The sequence below is a fragment of the Brugia malayi genome, assembly GCF_000002995.4.
Source record: "Brugia malayi strain FR3 genome assembly, contig: Bm_v4_Chr3_scaffold_001, whole genome shotgun sequence".
NCBI classification, from domain to species: Eukaryota; Metazoa; Nematoda; class Chromadorea; order Rhabditida; family Onchocercidae; genus Brugia; species Brugia malayi.
This window is the reverse complement of record NW_025062477.1, coordinates 27,672-50,999: the sequence shown is the minus strand read 5'-3', so window position 1 is coordinate 50,999 and position 23,328 is coordinate 27,672. Positions and strand designations below refer to the sequence as shown.

The following is a 23,328-nucleotide window of genomic DNA, read 5'->3' as shown; positions in this document are numbered from 1 at the left end:
GTAGTAGAGAACCTTTTCAAGGTTTTAGCAGTAGAACATTTATATTTCTCAATTTTGTATCATTAATATAGAAAGAATTTTCTCTTAATCAGCACTGTACAAGACGCTGTCAATGATGATCGTATCAAATAAAATCTTACAAAAAAATAAAAACATTTTCTGAATTAACTGCAAATATACAACAAAAAATAACCTCATAATCTTACAATTAATAAAAACTCCACAATATACTTTTTAATCTGATAGAGTTTAAAAAAAAAAAAAACCAAGATTAAATAGCTTTCGACATCTGTTATCTCAAGAAAAATTTTCTTTTGGAGCAAAAAAAAAAAAAAAAAAAAACAAACTACACTATTAAAAAAATTGGAAATCTCATTGGCTTAGACTGATTTCTTTCTCAAATTCATACCATGATTAGCCAGATACAATCACCCAGGACACCAAATCATACATTTATATATAATAACAAGTGCCATCAATTAGTGATGAAACAGATAAATTAACCAGACTGAACAAGCTGTTCTCTACGAAATCGCTTTAGATGTCTGCAACTGTGTTATAAACACTTAACAAAATCAGAAATATGGTAAAATGACAATTATTAACAACGTAGTCGTCAGTTATTTTATCATCATTGTCATTATTATCATCGTTATAATCCGGCTGACATCTGGATTTACAATTTTATCAGAATTACCAGCTAATAACAGTACAATCAACATATCGATTAAATGAAGATTCCTAGCATTTGATATCATAGTCTCATTGAGGAATCCGATTTACAGATGAATGGGAATGCGGTTATGCCATTCCCAGTATATAATTACATAAAGAGCATTCTGACTTATTGGAACTAAAAAAGTATGTTAGCACAAGTTTCACAACGTTTAACCCTATTATGGCAACGCTTACTGCATTCCTAATTCCTTAATTCAGCAAAGTTTTCTAAAATCTTCCGCTGTATCGGCGTTATGTTGCAATGCTTACAGATACGATCCACTTCCGACTTCAAATTTTCTGACAGTGAATAGAGTGCCATAATTTGTAAACAACAGCTTGCATTATACCAGTTGCCTTCATTCAGTGCTTCTTGCATTAGTGAATTCAAAGTTTCGCAATTCGGAGATCCTGAAATGGAAGAATATCAAAATCGGTAAAATTATAAAATTAGGATAACGGATCATGAATGAATTTTATTTGGTATAATGAATATAAAAATGGTTAAAAACAAATTTTAAATAACACATACTTTCATTGCTAACTGTTGCAGCTTCACCTTGCTTCGCTTCTTCATTTAACAACAGAGCTAGGAATTTCCATGCACGTTCTCTCTCATCCAACTTCATCATCATCAACGACATATCTGCTATCTGTTATAGATAAAAATGATACCATTAAAAGCAGGAGATTTTCGATATTATTACACACAATTTCTCCTAAACTAGTGCTCTGATAGCTGCTAACATTCAAACATCAGGAAAAAAACTTAAACTTCAAGACAAACTTGAACGTTTGAATTAAAATTTAAATCGTTTCCAAGAAAATAAAACTTACAAAATCAGACTCCAACTTTTTTTGAGTCTTTTGCAAATACTTCACTTCCGAAAACCGGCTTATTTCTACAAAAATATCAACAATTTTGATAACTAAATCGCGGAGCTCTTCTCTCTGTTCCATAGTCATTTTCTAAAAAATAGCATTTGTTATTCCAATAAAACTATGCTCCTGATGTTGAAATTTGAAGCATGTAATTTTTTTCCAGGAACAATTAGATCGAATTTTAAAGGCTGAAACCTTCAGAACTAACTCAGTGATTACAGAACATTTCTGGCAGATCTAGCTGCACAATTCAAACAGTAAGAAAATTGCTTAAGCATAGTTCATGAGCCAATTTAAATAAATATTATAATGAAACACACACACACACACACACACACTGACCTTTAAATCCATATTAAGCAAATAAATGCGCAATTGTTGATTTAGATGCGGTCGTAAAATATGTCGACTTGTAATAAAATCTTCAATCAATCTGCGAGAGAATAACCATGGTACATTCCTTTCGGTCTGAATGCAATTGCCAGATTCAGTATGCTTCGCAAGTAAAAACGAAAATTTCTACTCTAAATTTCTTTTAAATTTTGGATGAAAGAATTTAAAAATTCAATGATCATTTAGAATAATTTGGCAGTCTGATAAAAACTAAAAAGTCTGCAATAGTTTTAATCCGGGATTATTCTATCAAACCTGCAGTCTTCGAAGCATAATCATCGCCAAATTGCTGGACAATGGAACAGCTCGTGGGACCAATGACATATATTGTTTTTCAAGCTCTTGCAAAGATAACTGATTAATCACAATGCGCAGGTATAATCCATAAAATCTTGAAAAATAATAATGGAAAAATGTGTTGGAAGATTAGATAAAAAAGCATAACCTAATACACAATTATCTCTTGTGAAGACAGTCATTCCAAACGTTTATCGAGAATGCTAACAGGTACTCAATATTATCTAGCCACTGCTGTTTGCTGCACGCTCCATGCCAAAAAGGAGTTAGTCAAGAATTCATCATTTACTTTAATTAAACGACTGCTTGAAACCTCGAGATGCAGACAATATTTGAAAATGAATGAAAAATTAAATTAACGGATAAAACGTACTCAGCTTCACCCAGAAAGGCGGGTAAACGAATATGATTATTTGGTGAACGATAAAGAGCTAATATTCTTTCCGCAACTACAATATTCCTCGTCTGAAGTGCAAAGTCCATTGCACTAATGAAAAATTCTTCATCACCTTTTTCGAACATTTCAATTGCTTCACTTTGTTCAAGCTCCGCCAGAATATGTACTAGATGCGCTAAGCAGACAGACTACAAAGAAAATGACCCAACATTTTAAAAAATAAGGGAAACAAAACATTACGAACTCTGCAAAATTCCGAAGTAGTAAATAGTTCCATACAAAAAGACTTACCTTGCTAATGTTCCTCTGCTTTAAACAACTTTTCATCAGCAACGAATACGTACGTAAGCTTGGCTTACATCCCACATTCGTTGCTTCATTCAATATTTTGACTGCTGTATTAAATTGATCATGAAGTTGCTACAATTCATTTATTTTAACAATCAAAAGTATGAAACCACATTGAAGAAAATATTGTTGGTTTGCAGTAATGCATGTAATACTGCATTAGCGTTATTGTTTGAGACAGGTCTACTGCAAACATTATACATCACATTGTACATTATAATGCTTAATATTGCTGGCTACTTTATTTATTACATTTCCTGCAAGGTAAATAAATCAGCCAAAAAACGTATGAAAATAAACCACATAAGTAGATGGATGGAAAATAAGCTAAAACCTAGTACATAAAATTAGACTACTGAGACAAATATAAAGAAAAAGAATCAGTACGCATAAAGAAGTTCATCTCTGTAAATCAAACTCACTACTGATGTAGATTTTTCGATCAAAACATTGAAAATCCGAATATTCGGTTTTACACATTTTTGTGCCATATCTTTCAAATAAAATATCGCTTCTTGCCAAGTCTTTGCAATTGTAATTAAACCGTAGTATGCCTCAACAGTTGGAACAAAATCTTTCTCACGCATTTCCTTAAATATCCGTTGTTCTAAAGAATCCAAACAATCGCTGACAACACAGCTGAATGATTATAAAATAGTTAACAGTTCCTACCTTATAAATTTCCAATGCGCGTGTGGTACATTCAGCATTACGATATTTACACAATCCAGCTATCATTACAGAATAAATTTCTTCATCTTTTTCAAGTTCTTCAAATAAAAGATCAGCTGCACCACCCTGATAAAATTCATTATAAATAAATCATGACTTACATCAGTCTCTTCTCCATGAGAAACTTATTAAATAATGAATTTAGGTTGATGGATTTAATGAATATGAAGCAATTCTACTACATATTTGTTGATCATCAAGATAACAATTCAGCTTTTCTAGAACAACGCATTTCTTGACAATGACATTAGCCACAATTCTCATCCCTCTTACAAATACAATCGGTTATTACTATACCATTTCTCTAATTCATAGATGCTTCAGCACTTCCAACATCTGGTCTCGAGTAATTAATAAACGGTAAATATCCTCTCTGCTGCCGAAACTGTTATGTCGCAGTGGATAGTCCAAATAAGATTTCAGTGGAAATAATAAATAATCAAAAAATACAGTAATGAAAAATAATACTACTAACATTAACATATATCACGCAGTGTTTATTATCATTAAAAAAAAGCCTTATTTTGAAATTCCCTTTCCACATTTCATTAAATTCCATATTGTTAAGAAGCTCACACTGTCCCATATTTCTGGTTCTTGTTCCACTTGACAACCATAATTTCGCCATCCATGCCAAGGTATTTCAGCCACTGGGATTTGCTTACCATTATAGTAAACCAACAAGCAAAATAGGTCAACCTGAAATAAATTCTAGAAAAAATTAAATAAAACACACAATAACGTTCAAAATTATTCATATCCCTATTTTTTAAAGATATTCTCCTATCCCAATATGAATAATTCCGAAATCAAAAAAATCATTCAATCATTCTGCCAGTAATACACTAGTTGCATAAATGTATGATGAACATAGCATTACATCAGTTCATCAGAAAATATTGACATCGCCAATTATTGAGCTGTTCATTTAATGATTCAATGTAAAACTATTAGTAATTTAAGTGATTTGTTTTTTAGCAATCAATATTTATAAAGAAAATTACTTAACAATTCAATAATTACGATATAACTAACCAATATTTCCCGAGGTACTGCTATATTTTCGGCGGCCAATCTATCACATAACTGGTTTGCACCGACCACCTCTTTGGCTGCAATCAGTTTTTGTAAATTTTCAACTGTGGGTGCAATCTCAGAGGGATCGGGTGATTTCTGCGGTCGATAAGCTTGAATACGTGGTACATCTGTATCATACATGAATAACGTTGGCCACTCCTGAGCAAGTTGTTGAGCCGCACGACGTCCAATTTCCTGCAAAAATATTATCAAATGATTTTTGTATTTAGAATAATTCTCATTTATCAAATCTTTCAATAAATTCACTACGAAATAATGTTGCAATGTTGTGGTCCATTAATTCTTCTGCCATTACAAAGATGAACACAATTCGAAACACTAATTCCTTCTTGTATGATAGAATTGATAAAATGTACATCCATGTCAGACAATCAAGAAGAGTTTTTAATTGGTTTATACTTTCATTGAAAATGAAATAAGAAAAGATTAACAAAAATATATCATACTTTGGCAACAAAATATAAATCGCGCTGTGAATCTGTAGGAATTGTTAACGGATCATCGATAAAAGCAAAATGTGGAGCCGTCGGATCAACATCAACTGTATCCGCTAATGCACGAAGCAAATCCGTTGGACTGCGCTAAAATTATCCTTGTCTCGAGAATAATATAAAATACTGGACATTTAATTATTTGATTCAACGAATTTCGGGAGTAAATAAACTCTTGATAAGTGAAAATTTCCGTAAAAAAAAGCTTTTTGATAATTAAATAAAAAAACTGCCTTTGCTTTACCGTTATATAAGGTCCTCATATAAATAAGTGCAATTTTCCTTGAGCAAATTATCTATATCCACACCCATACTTCACACCAGATGAACTCCCCTACGCTCTCAAAATTTCGGTCGTTCTAATTTAAATTTTAATGATTTTTATAAAGTCGGGTAAGCCTAAACCATACCCCTTTCATTACACATAATCATCAATGGAAAAAGTTCAGAAAATAATAAACAATAAATAAGTCCAACTGAAAAAAAGATGATCCAATCAATTTCTACTGTTATTTCAGGAAACAACTATCATAAAATATAAGAATTTATAGATTTAACCACCAATCGGTACCGCAGTTATTTCAGTACTGGAAATATCGAGTGCAATGCAAAAGGAGTTAGGAAAACAATGTGCAAATAAGAGAGATAAAAAAACGAATAAAAGCACGCCAACTGAAAAACCTTATTGCGAACCTTACATATATTAAGAAAAATACTTCACTGACTCTGATCCAAGACAGGATTACCAGTCAGGGAAATGTCAAAACTCAAGTTCATTAAATCATTGTGGAAATGATACTCTAATCACAACAGTGATAAGGAAAAAAAAAGATCTTCATGGAAGCAAAAGAGGAAAAAAAAATTACCTTAATAGCATGCGGTATCCCAATTTCATCCACTGTGCTCGGCAATTCTTTGGCAATCAGTGAATTCTCTGATTTACTCGCAATGGTGGATAATAAGTTTCGAAATGACATGGATGTACTTAATTCTTGCCATTTGTTTAGTGACCGAAACATGCTGTAACCTTTTCAGTAGAGTGCTATGGATGAAAACTTTGATTAACGAAATATCACGTTTTTTGCTTAGAAATATTCCCATGACATATTCGCTAGTATTCTGCACAAACGGATCACGCTAATGAAGTATTTACTTCAGTCCGACATTATTTATTCGATCTCATATATATATATATATATATATATATGGGATAGCTAGCATGAGCAATATGGCAAGATATATGGAGTGAAAATAGTTAAGCTTAAACTTAAGCTGCTGATCACAGTAAAGCTGTACAATGCTGATAAAAATAATAATACTGAAGATAACAGCTAAATGCTTTAATAAGACCAGTGATAAAATAAATTGGTCAAATTTGATTTGAAGGATTATATTAGGGATAGTGACTGAAAATGTAAGGTGAATAAGATGCACTTTGTAGGTTGAGGTAATAAGCGTACTTCAAAACATAGTATAAATTTAACAATTTGTGAACTGTGGTGACAAATTTACACCACCCGAAAATAATACATTGCCATTGGTACCATAGCAGACAGGGAACGTTACATGAAAATATTTATTAAACATTGTACAAGGGCTGGGACTGAGAAAAGTATAATCCATTCTTGAGATGTCAAAAAATGAAAGCAACGACAAATAGGTTATGTATCTAATTCAAAAACAGAGACTGAAAAGATTTTTGAATGGAAAGTTATTGGATGGAAAAAGGTAAACGAACGGATGTGAATTTCAACTGATTAGAAGTATGTCAAAGTATATCCTTATTAAAGAAGTAAGGACCATGATAATCAATCACTATATTTTTGCCAACGAGAAAACTAACTTGCCACTTGGGATTAGTATTTGCACAACAGCCCCACCAGCACAAGAATCGACTCGTAAAGAGTATTTTCGCAACTCGACACCATGCCCAATTCTAGATATCTTTAGGGGGATGTTATTATTCTCTGCTACAACTCAATGCCCATACTGTCTATGCAACCCCAATGTCTTCTGTCCGTCTGAGTCACTCCATCTTTGCAACTTATTTCTCGTCTCCTCTGCAGTGGAGGTTGTCCAGTTAAGCTCCCAGACTTTCGGGTTGCTCTTGTCGTAGTTTGGCTGACGGATTAGCGAGGGCAGTTGTGGGACGAATTTAGTGGTAATCCTATTTTGACGTTATTGTGTCTCGAAAACGAAGGATAGAAATGACTTTTGAATTTTAACCGTTTCATTTGTGAGGCGACAATTGGAATATTTACTATTTTTTTTTTTCAAGTTCAAACTTTTAAATGATGATTATACGAAAAGTGCAACGGAACTGATAATCTATCTGCTTCGCAAAGTAGATGTACTGAATTGAACTGCAGGATACGTGTACAGATGATGCTAACCCGAAGTGTTTTTCAGCTAACTTGAAAAAGCGCTTTTTCATGGATTTGGCTAGAATATTGGATTTAAATCGGCCCAAAAAGCCTACAGCTCTGTTGAATCGATTGCGAGAATTTCTGCCTGAAATTGCAACTGCAAATAGCAATTTGAATAATGCCACGAAGTGCGATATCAAAATAACTGCTGTGGAAAATGAAAGCGATGCTACCTCATCCAACGAATCAGACGAAGAACCAGAAGTAACTATCGTAGCTTAATCTTTTCTAGGCCATTATGGATTATTAATCCAATTCGATTTTTAGGTGGCAAGTAAAACTGAAAATTTCTACGAAATTGAGCGTTTAATGAATAAGTGCAGCAAATGAACTATCAACATTTTATACTAAACAATTAATTGAAGTGAAATTTCAGAGTAAGACAAAGCAGCCCCAAATAGTAATGGATATTACTACTGTAGTGGATGATAGTCGCACGGTAATAAGTGATAGTGATTCTGAGCTTGGCGGTGATGGAGAACAACAGACTTTACCAGTTGGGTTTCAAACAAAGGAACCAACGCGGAAAAGGAAACGAAAGCATTTGATAGAAGAAGTTGCTGATAAATATATAATTGGTAAAAATATCAACAGTGATCAGGAAATATCAGTGGAATCAAAAGAACTGAACACTGGACTGGAATCACTATAATTTGCATTTTTTAGATTGGTAGAAATATGCTATTAATTTTTCTTTATAGAATGCAAGATTATAGTGAGCACTGTGTTGAATTATATGTTTGTAATACATATTTTTTGTTCATGTTTTTTTATCCACTTTTTTAGACCTAATTTTTTCTTTTTCTACTCGAAGTTAATATAAAATTTATATTGATAAGTTACTAAATGAAGAAACTTGCTTCATCATAATGTTTGACTCAACCTTAACTTATTTCGAAATGAAAATTTTGACGCTTGTTTAGTGGAAGTGTCAGATCAAATTGTGTTGGTAAGCATTTTAAGTTTACTTGCCTATTGAAAATCATACTTTCTGATTAGCAAACTAATAATTTACAATTAACTTTAAATAGTTCGTTATTTAAGTACATAGGCATATATATTCATAAAATCGTGGTGTCGAAAATGACTTTGAAAATTGGATATAGTGGAAGTGGTCCATTAGCTGTTTAGCATGGAGGGGCAGGTCATAAGCGTCAGTTATTTTCTTGAAGTTTCAATTTCAATAATGGAATAAGAAAATTGCATGTAACTTATTTTATATGGAGTCGATTCATTTGTTGTGAAATGATCTGTGATCAAAAATAATTTTCGGTTCTTTGCTATTTCACTCTTAGTTAACTTAAAATTTCGTTCATGAATTTGAAGTCTTCTTAGCAATTATTGAATGGTTTGATTAGATGTGAGATGTATATTGTACGACAGCGTCAAACATCCAAAATGTTATAAATCTGCGGCATAACATATGGTTTTTTTGGATGATGATGATAATGCAGTGCAGAAAAAGAGTTTAATAAACATCAGTGAGCAGGGGAAATACAGAAGGAATTTTGCAGATCAAAATTAAAAAATACTAGGTAAAGGTAAAAGGTCCGAAGGGTATGTAAATAGAGGCTTTGTCTGTTAATGCCCTTTTCCCAATACTTCTTCAGTACTTAAGGGATTTGCAAAATCAAAAACTAAGAGCAACGCGGTGAGCTTTATTTCATTGTTGAGAGGGATGAAATTTGTTGTGCTATAATTAAATTGAATGAATTTCCAATAGTGCTGTCGTGAACTCTAGAAGACTTTCTTGTCAGATTTGGTGTATTTTTCTTGATAACGACTGCATTCTTTCATGGTACAGTACTTACTTCCAGTTTAAGTACATATATGCTAGAATGAATTATCCATATGATGCCGGTAAGACATTTGTTACAAATACTGATTTCCACTTTCTGAGCCTTTTGGGCATGTCATTTAGTCAGTGTGTCACGAAATTTTCTATCAGCCTTTTCAGATTTTAAATTCTCAAAAATAGTAAAACACACATCCGGTTAACCGTCGCTCTAATGTGAGCTGGCCATATTTCTTAGATTTGTATTGAGTTGCAAGCATTCATTTATAGATTTATGAGATTTAGTGAGTTCAGAAATATATTATAATTATCGTCTTCTATTGCATGGATTCCAGCCTGCTATCTTCAAAACTGATTCGTCGAATTTAATTAAATTTGAGGAGAATCAATTTTCTCCGGTGATCTAAGTAGCTGTTCGGGGTACCAAATATGTTCAAAGCAACAAGGTATTTTTACTAATTCTCCCCTATACTTTTCTTCTTGCTAATAACGATGCTGTTAATTAATAATTAGTAGTAATAACAATAAACAAATAAATAAATATTTTTACGACTCACAATCCTACTGTTCCTTTCAAATGAACTCAAGAAATTCACCGTACTGCATGCAGTTATGGTCGATGCATGCTATGCACAAACATGCAATTCAATGAATGTTTTATGAAATGTGATTGGAACCGGCATTCGTAATATCAACTTACTATTTTCTACATTTCCTCAAGGATTTCATTTCAGTACGTGTTCATACGTGTCAATTGAATCCATAGTGATATTATTGAAGGCATTATTATACGTATTTGTTTAAGAATTTATTAAAGTACCAAGAGTTAATACTGTACTCTTTTGAGGTTGGTATCTGAGAATGTGGCATTTTTCTATTTAGTTCTCTGGGTACCATTTACTTTCACTTTTCATTACAGTAATATTGAAAGTGTCGGTCAGTGATAATTGTGATTAGTTAAATTAGAAAGATTGAGTTAAAATAATTCTTTGATGATCGATTGGCAAGAACAGTATCAGGCCATTGACCCTAGCAATAGCTATTAAGGTGTGGATGCAATTCAAGACGGAGAGAGAGAAGAAGACAAGAAGTAGAAATCTAAACTCAAGTTTCAATAGCAAGGCAGTACAACACGTTAAGTCTCAGTCAGTAAAATTATTTAACTTTTATTCTGTGTTAATACAAAGGGTTTTCACCTGTTACCATTATGAGCCAAGTAAGTAATCATTGTTTACATAAAGAAGAAAAGATATTTGAAAGGGAACGATTCAATTAGTAAGAATAAGTCTGTTATCTAATGGATTAATTGGCAGCAGATGGTAACCCCTTGATGCGAACATGTTTAGTCTAAATATAACGATTGCTTTATGAAGCAGTCACCTTGTCCTACCATCCCGCTTCTATGATATTTTGCTGAGGAACACTTATTTATTTATTTATTTTTTTTTTTGTAACTTCTGAAGCTTAAAAATCTTTCGTCAAGATCACTTAGCCGATCTAATTGCTCATATGAAGCTAAGATGAAGTATGTTGCAGTGAATTAGTTAGTTTATCACCCATAATGAGTTATTTATCGCAAATGACAACTGCGGCCTAACCTATTGATTTCAGCATGCCTTCGTTATATCCGAGAAAAATTTCTCTAAGGATGAATTTGACATGCATCCATGTTACTTACTGATGTTAGCTTCTGATTCATGCTTTGATCAGTGAGGTAATCTGATCCAACTCATTTTCCGTGCAGTTCCCTGCAACAAGATGCAATGAAATGTAAGTTAATTGTCAAACTACACATAAAGTTTAGTTTATTTTGTAAGCGAATACTTTATTATTAGGGGATGTTTACAAGTTTCTCTACTTTAAACTGCTCATTACAATGAAATGTTTCATTAAGTTATCACGAAATTGCAATAGTCTGAAGCAATCAGATGAAAAACGACACTGGTGGTGCTGGGCTAGGCTGGACTGGGCTGGGCTTGTTGCTGTTTGCTGTGTTGTGTAGGGGAAATTCTAAGTTTATTTCAGTGATCATTGATGCTTAATTTAACACATGAAGATTTGTATTCCTCAACACACCTGGGTAATGAAATAATAACACCTGAGGAAGGTAGCTTGGCCCATTCAATGCAACAGCTACTGTCACTCATTTCAGGACAGGAAACCATGGATACAACAAAAGACGAATAGTGCAAACGCAATAAGCAAATCGATCATTTTATATCAAAATAGTTGATAAGTTCAATATCAAAAGAAAAGAATGCAAGAAAAAAACTAAAAGGAAAAAATACGTTCTCTTTTGGGTTGCAATTTGGGTTATGGCAAATTGAACTTTTGGATTCCAAATTACTATTCCGGTATCAAATTAAACGTGATCTAACCGTCTTAACAGTACTAAACTTTGCTGAACTGGACTGAAATAGAACACTAAGCTAAGATGGTGGCTTGAACAGAATTAAAATGAGACAATTAAAGTGAATAAAATAAAGAAGGTTGAAACAACACAGGTTGATAAATATTTGGTCAAAAGACCTATCAGACCTGAAATGAGTTGAAGCATATTATCACCGCTACTGAAATATTAAACTATGCCGTATAGAGAAGATGATAATACGGAAGAGAAAAAGTTGAACAGGAATTAATAAAAGCGCAAAAGGTAATGTGAAGTGATTCGCTATAACGTAAGATACATTGATACTGATTTCCTTGACATCAGGTAGACAATTATCAGTCTCTTAGAGGCTACAAATTTAAGGAAAATCAAAGCTAACTTTGGACTCCCAAGCGAAATTAGCAGAAAGCATAGCTTTTAAGTATAGCTTTGGTTATCTTGACAAATTAATGATGACAACTGGAAATTCCTTAGTGAAGCGCTTTGCAGAATCGACGAGCGTTTTTCAAACTTTTCACCGTCATGACAATGTGAAGGAGGATGGATATTTTCAATCTGAACGTTTACTTCGCTTTTTCTGCCAGGACGAGCAGCGCAAATGCGATTGTTTGACTTTATCCAAACAATTTGAAAGAACCATTTGAAATTTATTGAAAGTTATCATCATTTTTGTGATCATTGCAGCAATCGTCAAACTTATAACTGCAATATCCGAACAGAATGAGAGAAACTTAAGTGGCACCGATTAGGTTTGCATTAGAACTAAAAAGTATTACTGGTATTCATTAGGGCTATTGAAATAATCTGATTGATTTTCATGCGCTTTTTTGTCTTTAGAGAGAAAAGCACTTCTAGGAATTAAAGTTACATTTAATGTTCTGGCTAAAACATATCCGATTTGCGGATAATGACTTCGCTTCGACAGCAGTAACGGCAGGAAGATTTCTGGATTTTATCTCAGAAAAAAAAATTATTGGTGGCACAACATTTTGAGAAAGCATTTCTTGCGCTTCTTTCTTTTGAACTTTCGAACAAAACTGATTCAAACTGCCCTGATAGTGTAATATGTGGGCTAGACTATCAGTCGAAATTTATTCTGACAATTAGAAGAACTGGAGGGTCAAGTTAGATGTGTGGACAAGGATAAATTCTTGTTTACCATCAAAAATTCCTGTAAGAAAGTGGGTAATACAAACAAATTGTCTAACGATTGTCAAATAATTTAATTTCAAAATAAGAGTTTTCCTTGTTATAAACAACTGGTGTAGCCAAATAGGAACAAATTTAATTGAAGACCTAATGCTTCATGCTTGCTTCTAATTTTAATTTAATTTTATACTCCCGATTGCAGTTACTTCAATTGTACTGAAACAGGATCAGTTTGCTTCCTTTAAGTTTAAATGCATTTTAATTCATACCTTATTTTAATTTGCCTTGCTCAAATCTAATTTAATTCAAATTCTACTTGATTTAATCTCGTTTAGTCTATTTTTATTTTCACTTAATATACTTTGCATCTCAGCAGTCTATGATATTTATTTCATTTGCTCCACATTTCATGTGTGCAGTTCAAATTGATTTGTTTCGGCTCAATTTATTCCGTCTCACTTTAATTGAACTCAGTTAAATGCTGGTCAAACATGGACATCAACGTGTCATATCAGGCAGCATGACACCTTGAAATGCTGCTCCATCTACAGGAACTGTTCCATCTACAGGAAAATCGATGTGCCAAGGGACAAAGCAATCCTAAGGCTCCCGAAATGTTCTGTGATAGGCTGCAATGCATTTCCACACTTTAACGCATTTACTGCTGATGGCGAATTCAATATTATTGAGTTCTATTTAATAAGTGAATTTCCCGAAACAGAAGGATGGGATGCAAAATTGGTTACTATTAGTTGCATTTTTTTCTTATATTTAATTAGCTTCCTATCCCAGCGAATCCAGCAACATAAGCGTTTTTGAGATGAGCAGAGAATTCCATTCCTTCGATTCCCACCTTCTTATAAAAAAACTCTGAGTTGAGTTGAGGCCTAATCTGGCCCTGGTTTTTGGCGAATTTCTTGTGCCATCAATGCAATCACATCGCTGCTGCATTGTTGAAATCATCATTTGTATTAACTTTTTTCACTCAGATTATTGACTAGTGTGGATTAAGATGGACACTTGCCATTAAAGATGGACATTGCCCAGCTAATGTTTGCCCTCCACTAAAGCTCGTAAAAAATAATGGGAATGTTTTAATATCATAAGGAATGATCAGTATTATATACAAAAAGTTACGTGAAACTCTCGTCAATAGGCTTTCGTATTTCCTGCTTACATAGCTAAAAATTGAAGTGCTTGCCCTAAAATCGTTTTCGTTGCAATGACTGACCACTGATTGATTGATGGACTGATCGACTAGATCGACTGCCATTATCCGTAACAAGAAAATTAAGTCGACCAATCAATCAATTTTCCATTTTCAAGTACAGTAGCCATACAGAGTTAGTGAAGAAATGTTCGCTTTAGCAGTATTTCCCTTTTATACTGCTCTTTTATGACACAATTGGACAACAAATGTCCGTCCAATACTCCCGAGATTTGCAGAGCATATCTCGGGATCGATGAAGCATAAGGACTGCGACGAGACGGGATTGATTGGTGCGAAAGAAGCATTGGTCCTTACCTTTTCTTCCTTCCTTCATGTTACAACGAAAGAAAAAAGATGGGAGAGTAAGTATGTCTCATAAGCAGGTGCGTAAATAGCTCTCGTGCGTGTCATCTCACCAACTGAGCTCGAAAAGATTTGTGATAACGTCATTCGTCATCGTCATCGTCATCCCCATTGTCATTGTCGTTGTCGTTGCCATTATGAGAGTCGCTGTTGTTGTCATTTGCATCTTGTAATTGTCATAGATGTTGTCGTCATTATTCGTCTTCAATTTTACCGCTGCTTATAATTAATTGCTTCAGAAGGCGGAGCGAATTCATGATCGAATGAATGCGTTGTTGTAACATTTATTTTCTCAAAATGCAATAGTAAGTGGGTGGGTGGGCAGAGGGATGATAAGAAGGGAGACGAAGTGTTGTGTGGTGTTGGAGATGTGATTGTGATGCAGGTTGAGATGGAGAGGAGGTTCAGTTCAGATCGGGAGAAGCATTTCGTTTTCATCCTGAGAAATTGTCAGCGGTGATGGTCACATGATTGATATTCTCGACAATAGTAACTGTATCATTACTGCTCAATCCTAATGTCCACTTCATGCACATTGTTCCTCCCATTTTCCATTTTGAAACACCTCTAATTTATCTTTCCGGAAACGATTCATCATCATCATTTATTAACTTATCTTTGTATTTCGATCTTAGAGATTTGCCAGACAGCTTCTATATCTATTTTCTTTTCTGTCCTCAATTCGTGCATTTCCTTCCCTTTTTCTCCCCTCTCATCATAGTCCTTTATCTTTAATTATCGCTAACTTTTTAAATACTCAAAATTAGAACAAGTTGTTTGAAAATTCCGAGCAGTGTTCAGAATAATCATCATTAGAATAGATGCTCAAATTTTGTTTTCTTCCTTGACCATTCAAACTGCAATATCAAGAAAAAGCAAAGATATTGTTTGGTTAATTCATTTTTCGATCTGAATTTCACAGTTTTTGTTGAATTGTTCTTAAGAAAAGTGTTCCCACAATTCCATAATTCTCTTTGCACATTTTTTTATTTAAAGAAATACAATGTTTCATAGTGCATTTTACGATTATTTAAGCTTATGTTACGGATGATAGGTGTTGCTGAAGGAGATGTCGCAGATGTTGTGATGACTGTGACCTATAATGCGCACAGGTGACAAGAGGAATTTCATTTTAGACCATCTAAATGAAAGGTGTCACAAATCTCTTCACTCAATTGCATCGCTGCACATATTAAAGGACAGATATTCTTCCTTTCTACAATCAATCATCCCGGTAATTAGTGTAGTCGTTTCCTGAGCTGAGTACTGTCATTTATAGCGAAAATGAGGTGCTACGATTGCTACTACTACTACTGCTACTACTACTGCTACTGCTACTGCTACTGCCATTTCTACTATTCAATTAATTGACTTACCTATCTACCTACTAACTAACTAGCTAGCTAACTAACTAACTAACTAATTAACTAACCCAGCAATTAGCTGCTACACCTATTACTGCTATTCCTATTATCTGCTACAAATAGTGGTTATCCGGTCCGGCCTCCAACGTCATTAGCAGCTATGCCAACTTGTATGAGTTTCAATGAATCGTTGATCGAGGAGACAAGATTGTACTATGCTAAGGTTAGTGTATTGTTTCTTCTGCTTTTGTCCTTACCGCCCGACTTTGAAAGAATGGATGATATTGTACTCATCCCTCTTTCTTCTAAGCCAAATGATGTGAACAGTGCTGCACTGAAACTGACCATTGGCTACTTGTACAGTTGTGAGCACTACTCGGCAAAACTTACCTTTCATGTCTTTTTTCATAGTGTCTGTACCTATTGAATATTCTGTTTTATGACTAAATAATACAAACACAAGAAACAGTAGCGGAAATGAATAATATAGCAGGATTCATCACTTGGAATGACCAGCTTTCAGGATTACAATGTTATGAGGGAATTTATACACCGGCTTGCTTGCAAATCTTGCTAAAATAGCTACCTGTTTTCATTTTTCTTATTTTTCTTATGCGCTGCTTCCTTATTCTTTGGTAGCTGTGAAAGAAGTTCCCGCGGTAACACTTTGTCATCCTCTGCTGAGTGTTAATTAGAAATGGAACTCACTAAATGAGTGCAAACAGAATTTAATTGTTGTGCAGGAATTAGGCTTTTTGTCTCTTGAAGAAGTGAAAAGCTTTGCTAAAAATAACTTAGCTTTCTTGTAGACATTTTCATTACGTCGCTCTAAGAAGGAATCTGCTATCAAACATAGTGAATTCTGTGCGCAGTTGGAAAAGTGCGCTTTAAATGACAAATTGGAAGGCAATAGCAGCAGGAAGTAAATAGTGCATACTCTTGCAATATCACTAGGTACACTTGCAATTCCTTTTTATCAACTGCCATTGCATGCTTACAGTTTGCATGGCAAGTTAAGAAGCTCCCAGTTTTGTAGGAGATGAATCGTGTTGATAAGGTATCATCTATTTCTACGGAATTGCGTTTAGCAGGCAGTAGAGATTCAGTGAGAGTCGGGAAAGAAAGAAGAATTTAGCTGATAAAACAGGATTAACTGATCATTAACTAAATGAATTAGCTGATTGTCTACTTCGCTATACATTTTGCAGATTTTCTTGTCGAATATGCATGAAAATTCGTAAACGCTAACATTTTCATTTCATCTGTACTAAAGAGAAAAGCAAACGATCTACCGGTCTATTTTCACTTTTTTTTTTGTGCTGATGATAAAAGCTTGAAAAAAAAGTAAGCGATTGACCGGTTCAATTTCAATGAATTACCTCCCAACGGATGACTCTCATTTCTTTTTCCTTTTTTTTTTTCTTTCGATAAAAATTTTCACATTTTCCTATTTTTTTCCCATTTTCTGAAACTTTCTTCATATCTCATTGTTTTACTATTTCTTGAATATCATCCTGAAGAAACGTCACATCTCCCTCTTCCTCTTATTTCTTGACCTTAAAAGTATGCAAGCAAATGAGTTCAGTTTTACAACCAACTTTTTTCGGACGAACGAAAAATTTGCCGAATGCATGTTTGAAATGAAAAATAAATATTTTAAATCGTTAATTTGCAAAATTTCTAGCGCTATTTGTTTAATGCGAGATTTCCTCTGGGCGATTAGATAGGTAACTGTTTTTTTTTTTTTTGTGATTCATTAGACTTAGATTTGATACACATTTCAGTTTTGGAAGATTAATTGTGGATAATATGTATTTGGCGTATTTTAACGAGATGCGATAGAATAAGAATTTAAAGTAATTGCTTCTATTCGATTCTTTTCGCTACTTTTAAAATTTATTTCCATACTAATTTAATATTATGTATATCTGAGACTGTGAAGAAGAGTGAAATTATTTCATTTCAAATTTAAATTCAGTAGGATTGATTTACTCAAGAATTGAGCATACTATATGCTGAAAATGAATAAAGAGAAATAACTCTGTTCAATTTCCGCCACCACACCTCCTTTTAATTGCCACATTCATTCTTAACCGTTTACTCATTCTTAAATAAAATATGAACTAGGTAGAAACAGTAGCCTTTCTTCGCTACCCGTAATTCCATTCAAATTTAGAGGTGATTAAAAATAATTGCTTATTTGTGCACATTTGCCAACTGTTATTGAGAAGCTGAAATTTTGACACTGAAAATTTGTGACGGAAAATTGAAATTTGGAGAAGACTGGTGAAAACTATAGTGAAATGAAAAAGATTCCTTTTCAGATTTATCATATCTTCCCACAGTGATGAACACATTCGTTATCATTTTTACTGATTTAAACGAACGAGGGATGTTTCTTGAAATGCATTCAAGGAATTATTATTCAACCACTATTCAATCTCATTTAACAGAACGGAAATAAATTCAATTATTGTGTGGTAGAAACAAGGACGAGGAAAAAGGAAAGGGTTGTGAAGGATTAAAGATTGGTTTATTGAGAATAAAATAACAAATGTCCTTTTCTTTTAACTTTTATAAGGTTTAGCAGATAAAGAAAGCAGAAAGAATGGAAATTAAGAAATTTCTGAGCCACAGTTCCTTTCCTTTATTCCTATGGGATTTACAAAAGCAGAGAGAAGGGATGTGAGGAAAATAGCAATGCCACAGTAATATCCCAACATATGCCAGTATCTTATTTCATACATTTATCCATTTTTCTTGAAACAGTTTTCGAAGTTAAATCAATTCTGTCCGGTAATTAATGCTAGAAGCAACCAATCAGGGGTAAAACTCAAGAGTTGTCCTGGTTGGTCAGTTGTGTCAGCTGTTGGAAGGGATAAAGAGACGAACAATATCACAAATCATATACTCATTTACAAATTTCCTTTTTTCTCCGCACTGAATGGAGTGTGGAAGAGATATTCCATGCGGAAGAGTATGAAACTCTTGACTGCCATGAGGATGGTGTCAGCAGTACTCTTAAAAGAGTGCCCATTGGAAGAGCAAACAGAAATTGGCGTGGTCAAAAATAAGAAGGACACTTGGTAGGAGTGTTGATGAGATAGATAGGAAGAAGTGACACTTATGTTATCCAGCAATATTCATCATCCTTCTTCCTCACTAGTAAGTAAAGGAAATAAATCATTTCCGATCACATAATGATCTCAACGAGCTCTTCTAGTCAATCACCGCCTCACTTTCTGCTTTTTCTCTTCTTATATCTGTGTGATTCATCTTCATTTAACATTTTATGAGTGTAAACTCATTCATTTTCACTAAGATATTTCACTTTCCACTTTGCAAGGTCCAACAAAACATCCCTCCCCACTTCATATTTTGACACTTCAACTCCAAGCCTCTAAAACTGATGGATGATCACCGATGCATCACCGTTGACCAGTGGAACACAGCACAGTCTATATTACAGCAGTGGCACTAAGTGTCACTCACTTATCGTTTAGTCTCCTCGTTTTTGTTTTGGGATTGCTCAGAAAAGTGATAGCTAATTGGATTGATCGTAACTAGTTGCTGTAATTTCATACATTTTTTTGTTTTCCGCTTAAGTGGCTCACTGCCAGAAAAGAATTGACAGATGCGTTCAAAATATTCAAAAATGTTGATATTTCTCCTGCCATCCATTGCTTCAGCAGTCGGTTGACAGAGGAAGTAAAGCAGTTCCTTCTTTTGCTTTTTGAATTTTAATGTTTGATATAAAAACGTCCATTACTTATTGGAAGTAACGTCAGGTTTGCCTCATACTGATTAATATCACATCATTAGTGATAATCACCGTTAGTAATAATCACACATGATTCCATCAGGAAACAAAAATAACGAGTTAGTTAAGGCTAAACATTACTAAGCCAAAAGAATACAAAAATTTCAGCATTTGCGGAAGTCCTCTTCACTGGCTCTACTTTTCCTACATCACATTCATTCATCAAAAACCCACAGGTGAAGGAAATGCTTAGATGGTGCAAATCTGGTTAAAAGAAGAGAAACGATTTTTTTAGAGTAGCATGCAAGCGATTTTAAGCGGTGACAGAGAAAATGTGTCATACCGAAATATGTTCCTCCAAAATGTGGTCGCGTCGCACTACAAATATAATGGAAGTAAACTTATTCAATACGTAGTTTTTCAGAAATCTAAATAGTTTTTGAAACAAGATGAAAAATGACCACTGAGATGGCCGAAAAAGAATTCTTTTAATTTATAGTGTTGGTGAATTCCCCGATGAAATGTTTGTGTAAAAGGAAATATATTTGAATGAATTGTTAGGAAAGGAATTACTGGGAATCTTGGAATTTTTGCAAGAATTATGAACAATTAAATATTCATACGAAAACGATTTTCACCATTTTCTATAGCTAATAATTTCATCAATAATGCAAGTATTCTATGGTAATTAAAAGATTCCCTTCCTTCAAGCGAAAAATAGTGAACCATCAATGAGTGTGACATTCGGCAACAATACCTACTGACAGAGACTAGAAGGGTCTTGATTTGCTGTCTTTTTTGTTTTTTGTTAAGAAGAGGTGACGAGGGAGAAGAAAGTGGAATGGGAAGTGTGTTTAAAAAGAAATCGATATGAACCTATTTGGTATCATTCAAAACGAAAATGTATTTCTTCCTGGGAACTCGGTCGAAAATAAATTAAAGTGAAAAATTAACTAAAAATTTGAAACATTGTTTCAAATTGAGAATGACTATGTTGTTCAATGAGATAACTGGAAAAGAACTGGTTAATTAAATTGTTCGTAATTTTGAGAGTCTGTTGAGACTAATTCCGAGTCTTTTAACAAAATGAACCAAATAGTGAGTTCGAGATGAGTTTTAGATACGAAAAGAATTTTTGCTTCAGCTGTCTCTGCTTTTTGCAAATCCCTTGTTTTTCATTCCCGAAATTTTGATTTCATTGTAAATGCTACTGAAACTTATTATGTGAAGAGAAATGGAAGGAGCAACTAGCAACGTTACCTAACAATCCACTCCTCAATCGCTAGACCATCTTCCTTTTGCGTCCTTTCAAAAATCCGTTTACATCCTCGTTGAACCTATGCAGAGACAAGAAAAAGTTGCGAATCTGTTAGGATATGGATAAGAAATTTAGTAGATGAAGTGTTCTTTAATTAAATGTTACTAGAAGGATGGAATGAGTAGTGGAAACAGTTAATGAGATTAATTTCTAGTCTTATTGTTTACTGTTATAGAGAACTCATTTTTCAATTCAATTATTACTTCTCTGTGAATAAAACCTGTCCCTTCTTTCCTTTACCTGACAGATTAGATTAGTTTCCACACAGTTTCTTGAATGAAAAGTGAAAATGGAGTGTAAAGCCTCAGATCACTGTGAAATTGGCTGGAAGATAGGCTGTGCACGACAAAATTTTACAGATATCTTTTCTAGGGAGAAGAATGCATTAAAACATTTTTGGAAGAAATAACTTAAAATAGGGAAAATTTTGATAATTAACAAATAGTCTCCATTTAATGTTGCAGTTCGGTAACTAACAAACAATTTCCGTTTTAATTTTGCATTTTCAATTGAACTGAGTCCGACTAGCTGGCCATTAACAGTGATTAACGATGATTGTGACAGCTAATGTAGGAAATTTTTATTCAGTAACCTTAGTATATCTTGCTGAAATAAAAAACAGCCCAGTTCTAATTAGAAAGAAACTCCATTATTGGTTATTGGTTTTCAAACTTGACAAATGTTTCTAAAAATTTTCGAATTCCACAGTGAGAAATCTTCAGCTCACTATCTACAGAAAACTTTCATACTACTTTTTCCCTATGCGGAAATCATATATCTCTGCCGATGATACCTTGTGAGATTTTATTACTACTTATAATGATCATCACTGTTTTTATCATAATTATCAACGAGATTATCATTAACACACTGTCATCTGTTGATATTGCTATTCAAAATTGCATCAAGATTTATAAAATTATGTGAGAAGGATTTAAATTCCTTCGCTTGTTTTCACGATTTTAATAATTCCGTGATTCCTTTTTTGCATTGCTTATCTTTTAAAACTTTTTGCTGCTTTAAAGACCCAATGCAAAAAGAATTCTGAAAAATGGAAAATTCCCAAAGAGAGTTTGATTTGCTTTAAATTCCATAGAATATACACAAAGCTGTTAAATTGATTTAATTATCAGCATCCGTTCCTTTACTACAAATCTCACATAAATGAGATAAGACCGCCCGGCTGGCATTGTAAGAATGAAAAGGATAGCAACGTGAACAATCAGCAAATTCGAAAAAAATTCCTTTTCTGGCCGATTAATAATAAATAAGTAATATTTGTCATCAATTTATCAATTTAAAGCAATCTCATGTAACAACTATCAACTATTCTTTGGACAGTGGAGTCGGAAGAATGCACTGTTACGGTTACATATTGCGCACGGCGCTTGTTCCTTTGACCGTTTTGCTTTCGGAAGTTAGTGTGTTTTTGAAAAAGATAACGTTGAAAACTGAAGAAAGTGCAATTGAACATAAGGTTAGTTGAATTTATACATGATACACCAACAGTCATTTCAACCATCCTTCAGAATATCGCCGTCGGAAACTGTGTACATTCGGATGCATACAGAATCACTTCCAAACGACCTTTTGCTATTTAAACCGTCGAAATTCAGACATATTCCAGTTAAATCTCACTTCACAGATTTATGCCTAGTGCATGCATATAAAATATTGTGACATAAGAAATGCAAATGCTTCCATAAAGCTGAGATGATGGGTTCCTTTCCTTTTTCCGTCCAAATTTCATTTGTCATTTTGATGAATTTTGCTTGTAAATTATTGAAAGATGACACTTTCTTGCCTACTTCACTGATTGCATTTTGTTGAACTTAACAAAGATTTTTGGAAATTTAATTAAATTTCGTTAGCTTAGGAAAATAAGAATAAATAGTTTTTTTTTTTCTTGTTTACGAATTGAAAAGCAAAGCCTATGTGAGCAATTTGTTGTCATGCAAACAAAGTTCGATAATAATGAACCTGCAATAAACGAACATAAAAGGAATTATCTAATTAAAATCAATGGCTGAACAAGAAATTTCACAAAGTAATTAAAAATTCTGCAGATTTATTGCATTGTAAAAATTTTGCAAATTTAAAAAAAAAATGATAGAATGAAATATTATTGAATTTCGAATATTATAGTACAATTCGAAGAATCTAACATACTTCGATAATGTTGATCATTGACGTTGTAAT

General features: G+C 33.6%; 3 protein-coding genes across 3 annotated transcripts; 2 read left to right on the top strand and 1 right to left on the bottom strand.

Annotated features, from left to right (window-relative positions):
- Window positions 1-919: 919 nt before the first annotated feature.
- On the bottom strand, window positions 920-6,374 carry Bma-let-630 (Uncharacterized protein; the record flags this gene model as incomplete). The annotated part of the gene is made up of 13 exons (XM_001897467.2): window positions 920-1,128; window positions 1,250-1,370; window positions 1,555-1,686; window positions 1,942-2,067; window positions 2,248-2,383; window positions 2,663-2,874; window positions 2,978-3,106; window positions 3,457-3,624; window positions 3,707-3,832; window positions 4,343-4,465; window positions 4,802-5,038; window positions 5,311-5,445; window positions 6,222-6,374. 13 exons carry the CDS (start codon window positions 6,372-6,374, stop codon window positions 920-922), a joined length of 2,007 nt encoding a protein of 668 aa, XP_001897502.2.
- A 1,413-nt stretch (window positions 6,375-7,787) lies between these two features.
- On the top strand, window positions 7,788-8,433 carry Bm12776 (Uncharacterized protein; the record flags this gene model as incomplete). Its single annotated transcript, XM_001897466.1, has 2 exons — window positions 7,788-7,985; window positions 8,158-8,433. 2 exons carry the CDS (start codon window positions 7,788-7,790, stop codon window positions 8,431-8,433), a joined length of 474 nt encoding a protein of 157 aa, XP_001897501.1.
- A 7,778-nt stretch (window positions 8,434-16,211) lies between these two features.
- Bm17591 (Uncharacterized protein) lies at window positions 16,212-16,977 on the top strand (the record flags this gene model as incomplete). The annotated part of the gene is made up of 2 exons (XM_043079541.1): window positions 16,212-16,274; window positions 16,861-16,977. The coding sequence occupies 2 exons, from the start codon at window positions 16,212-16,214 to the stop codon at window positions 16,975-16,977; spliced, it is 180 nt and encodes a 59-aa protein (XP_042935475.1).
- Between the last annotated feature and the right edge of the window lie 6,351 nt (window positions 16,978-23,328).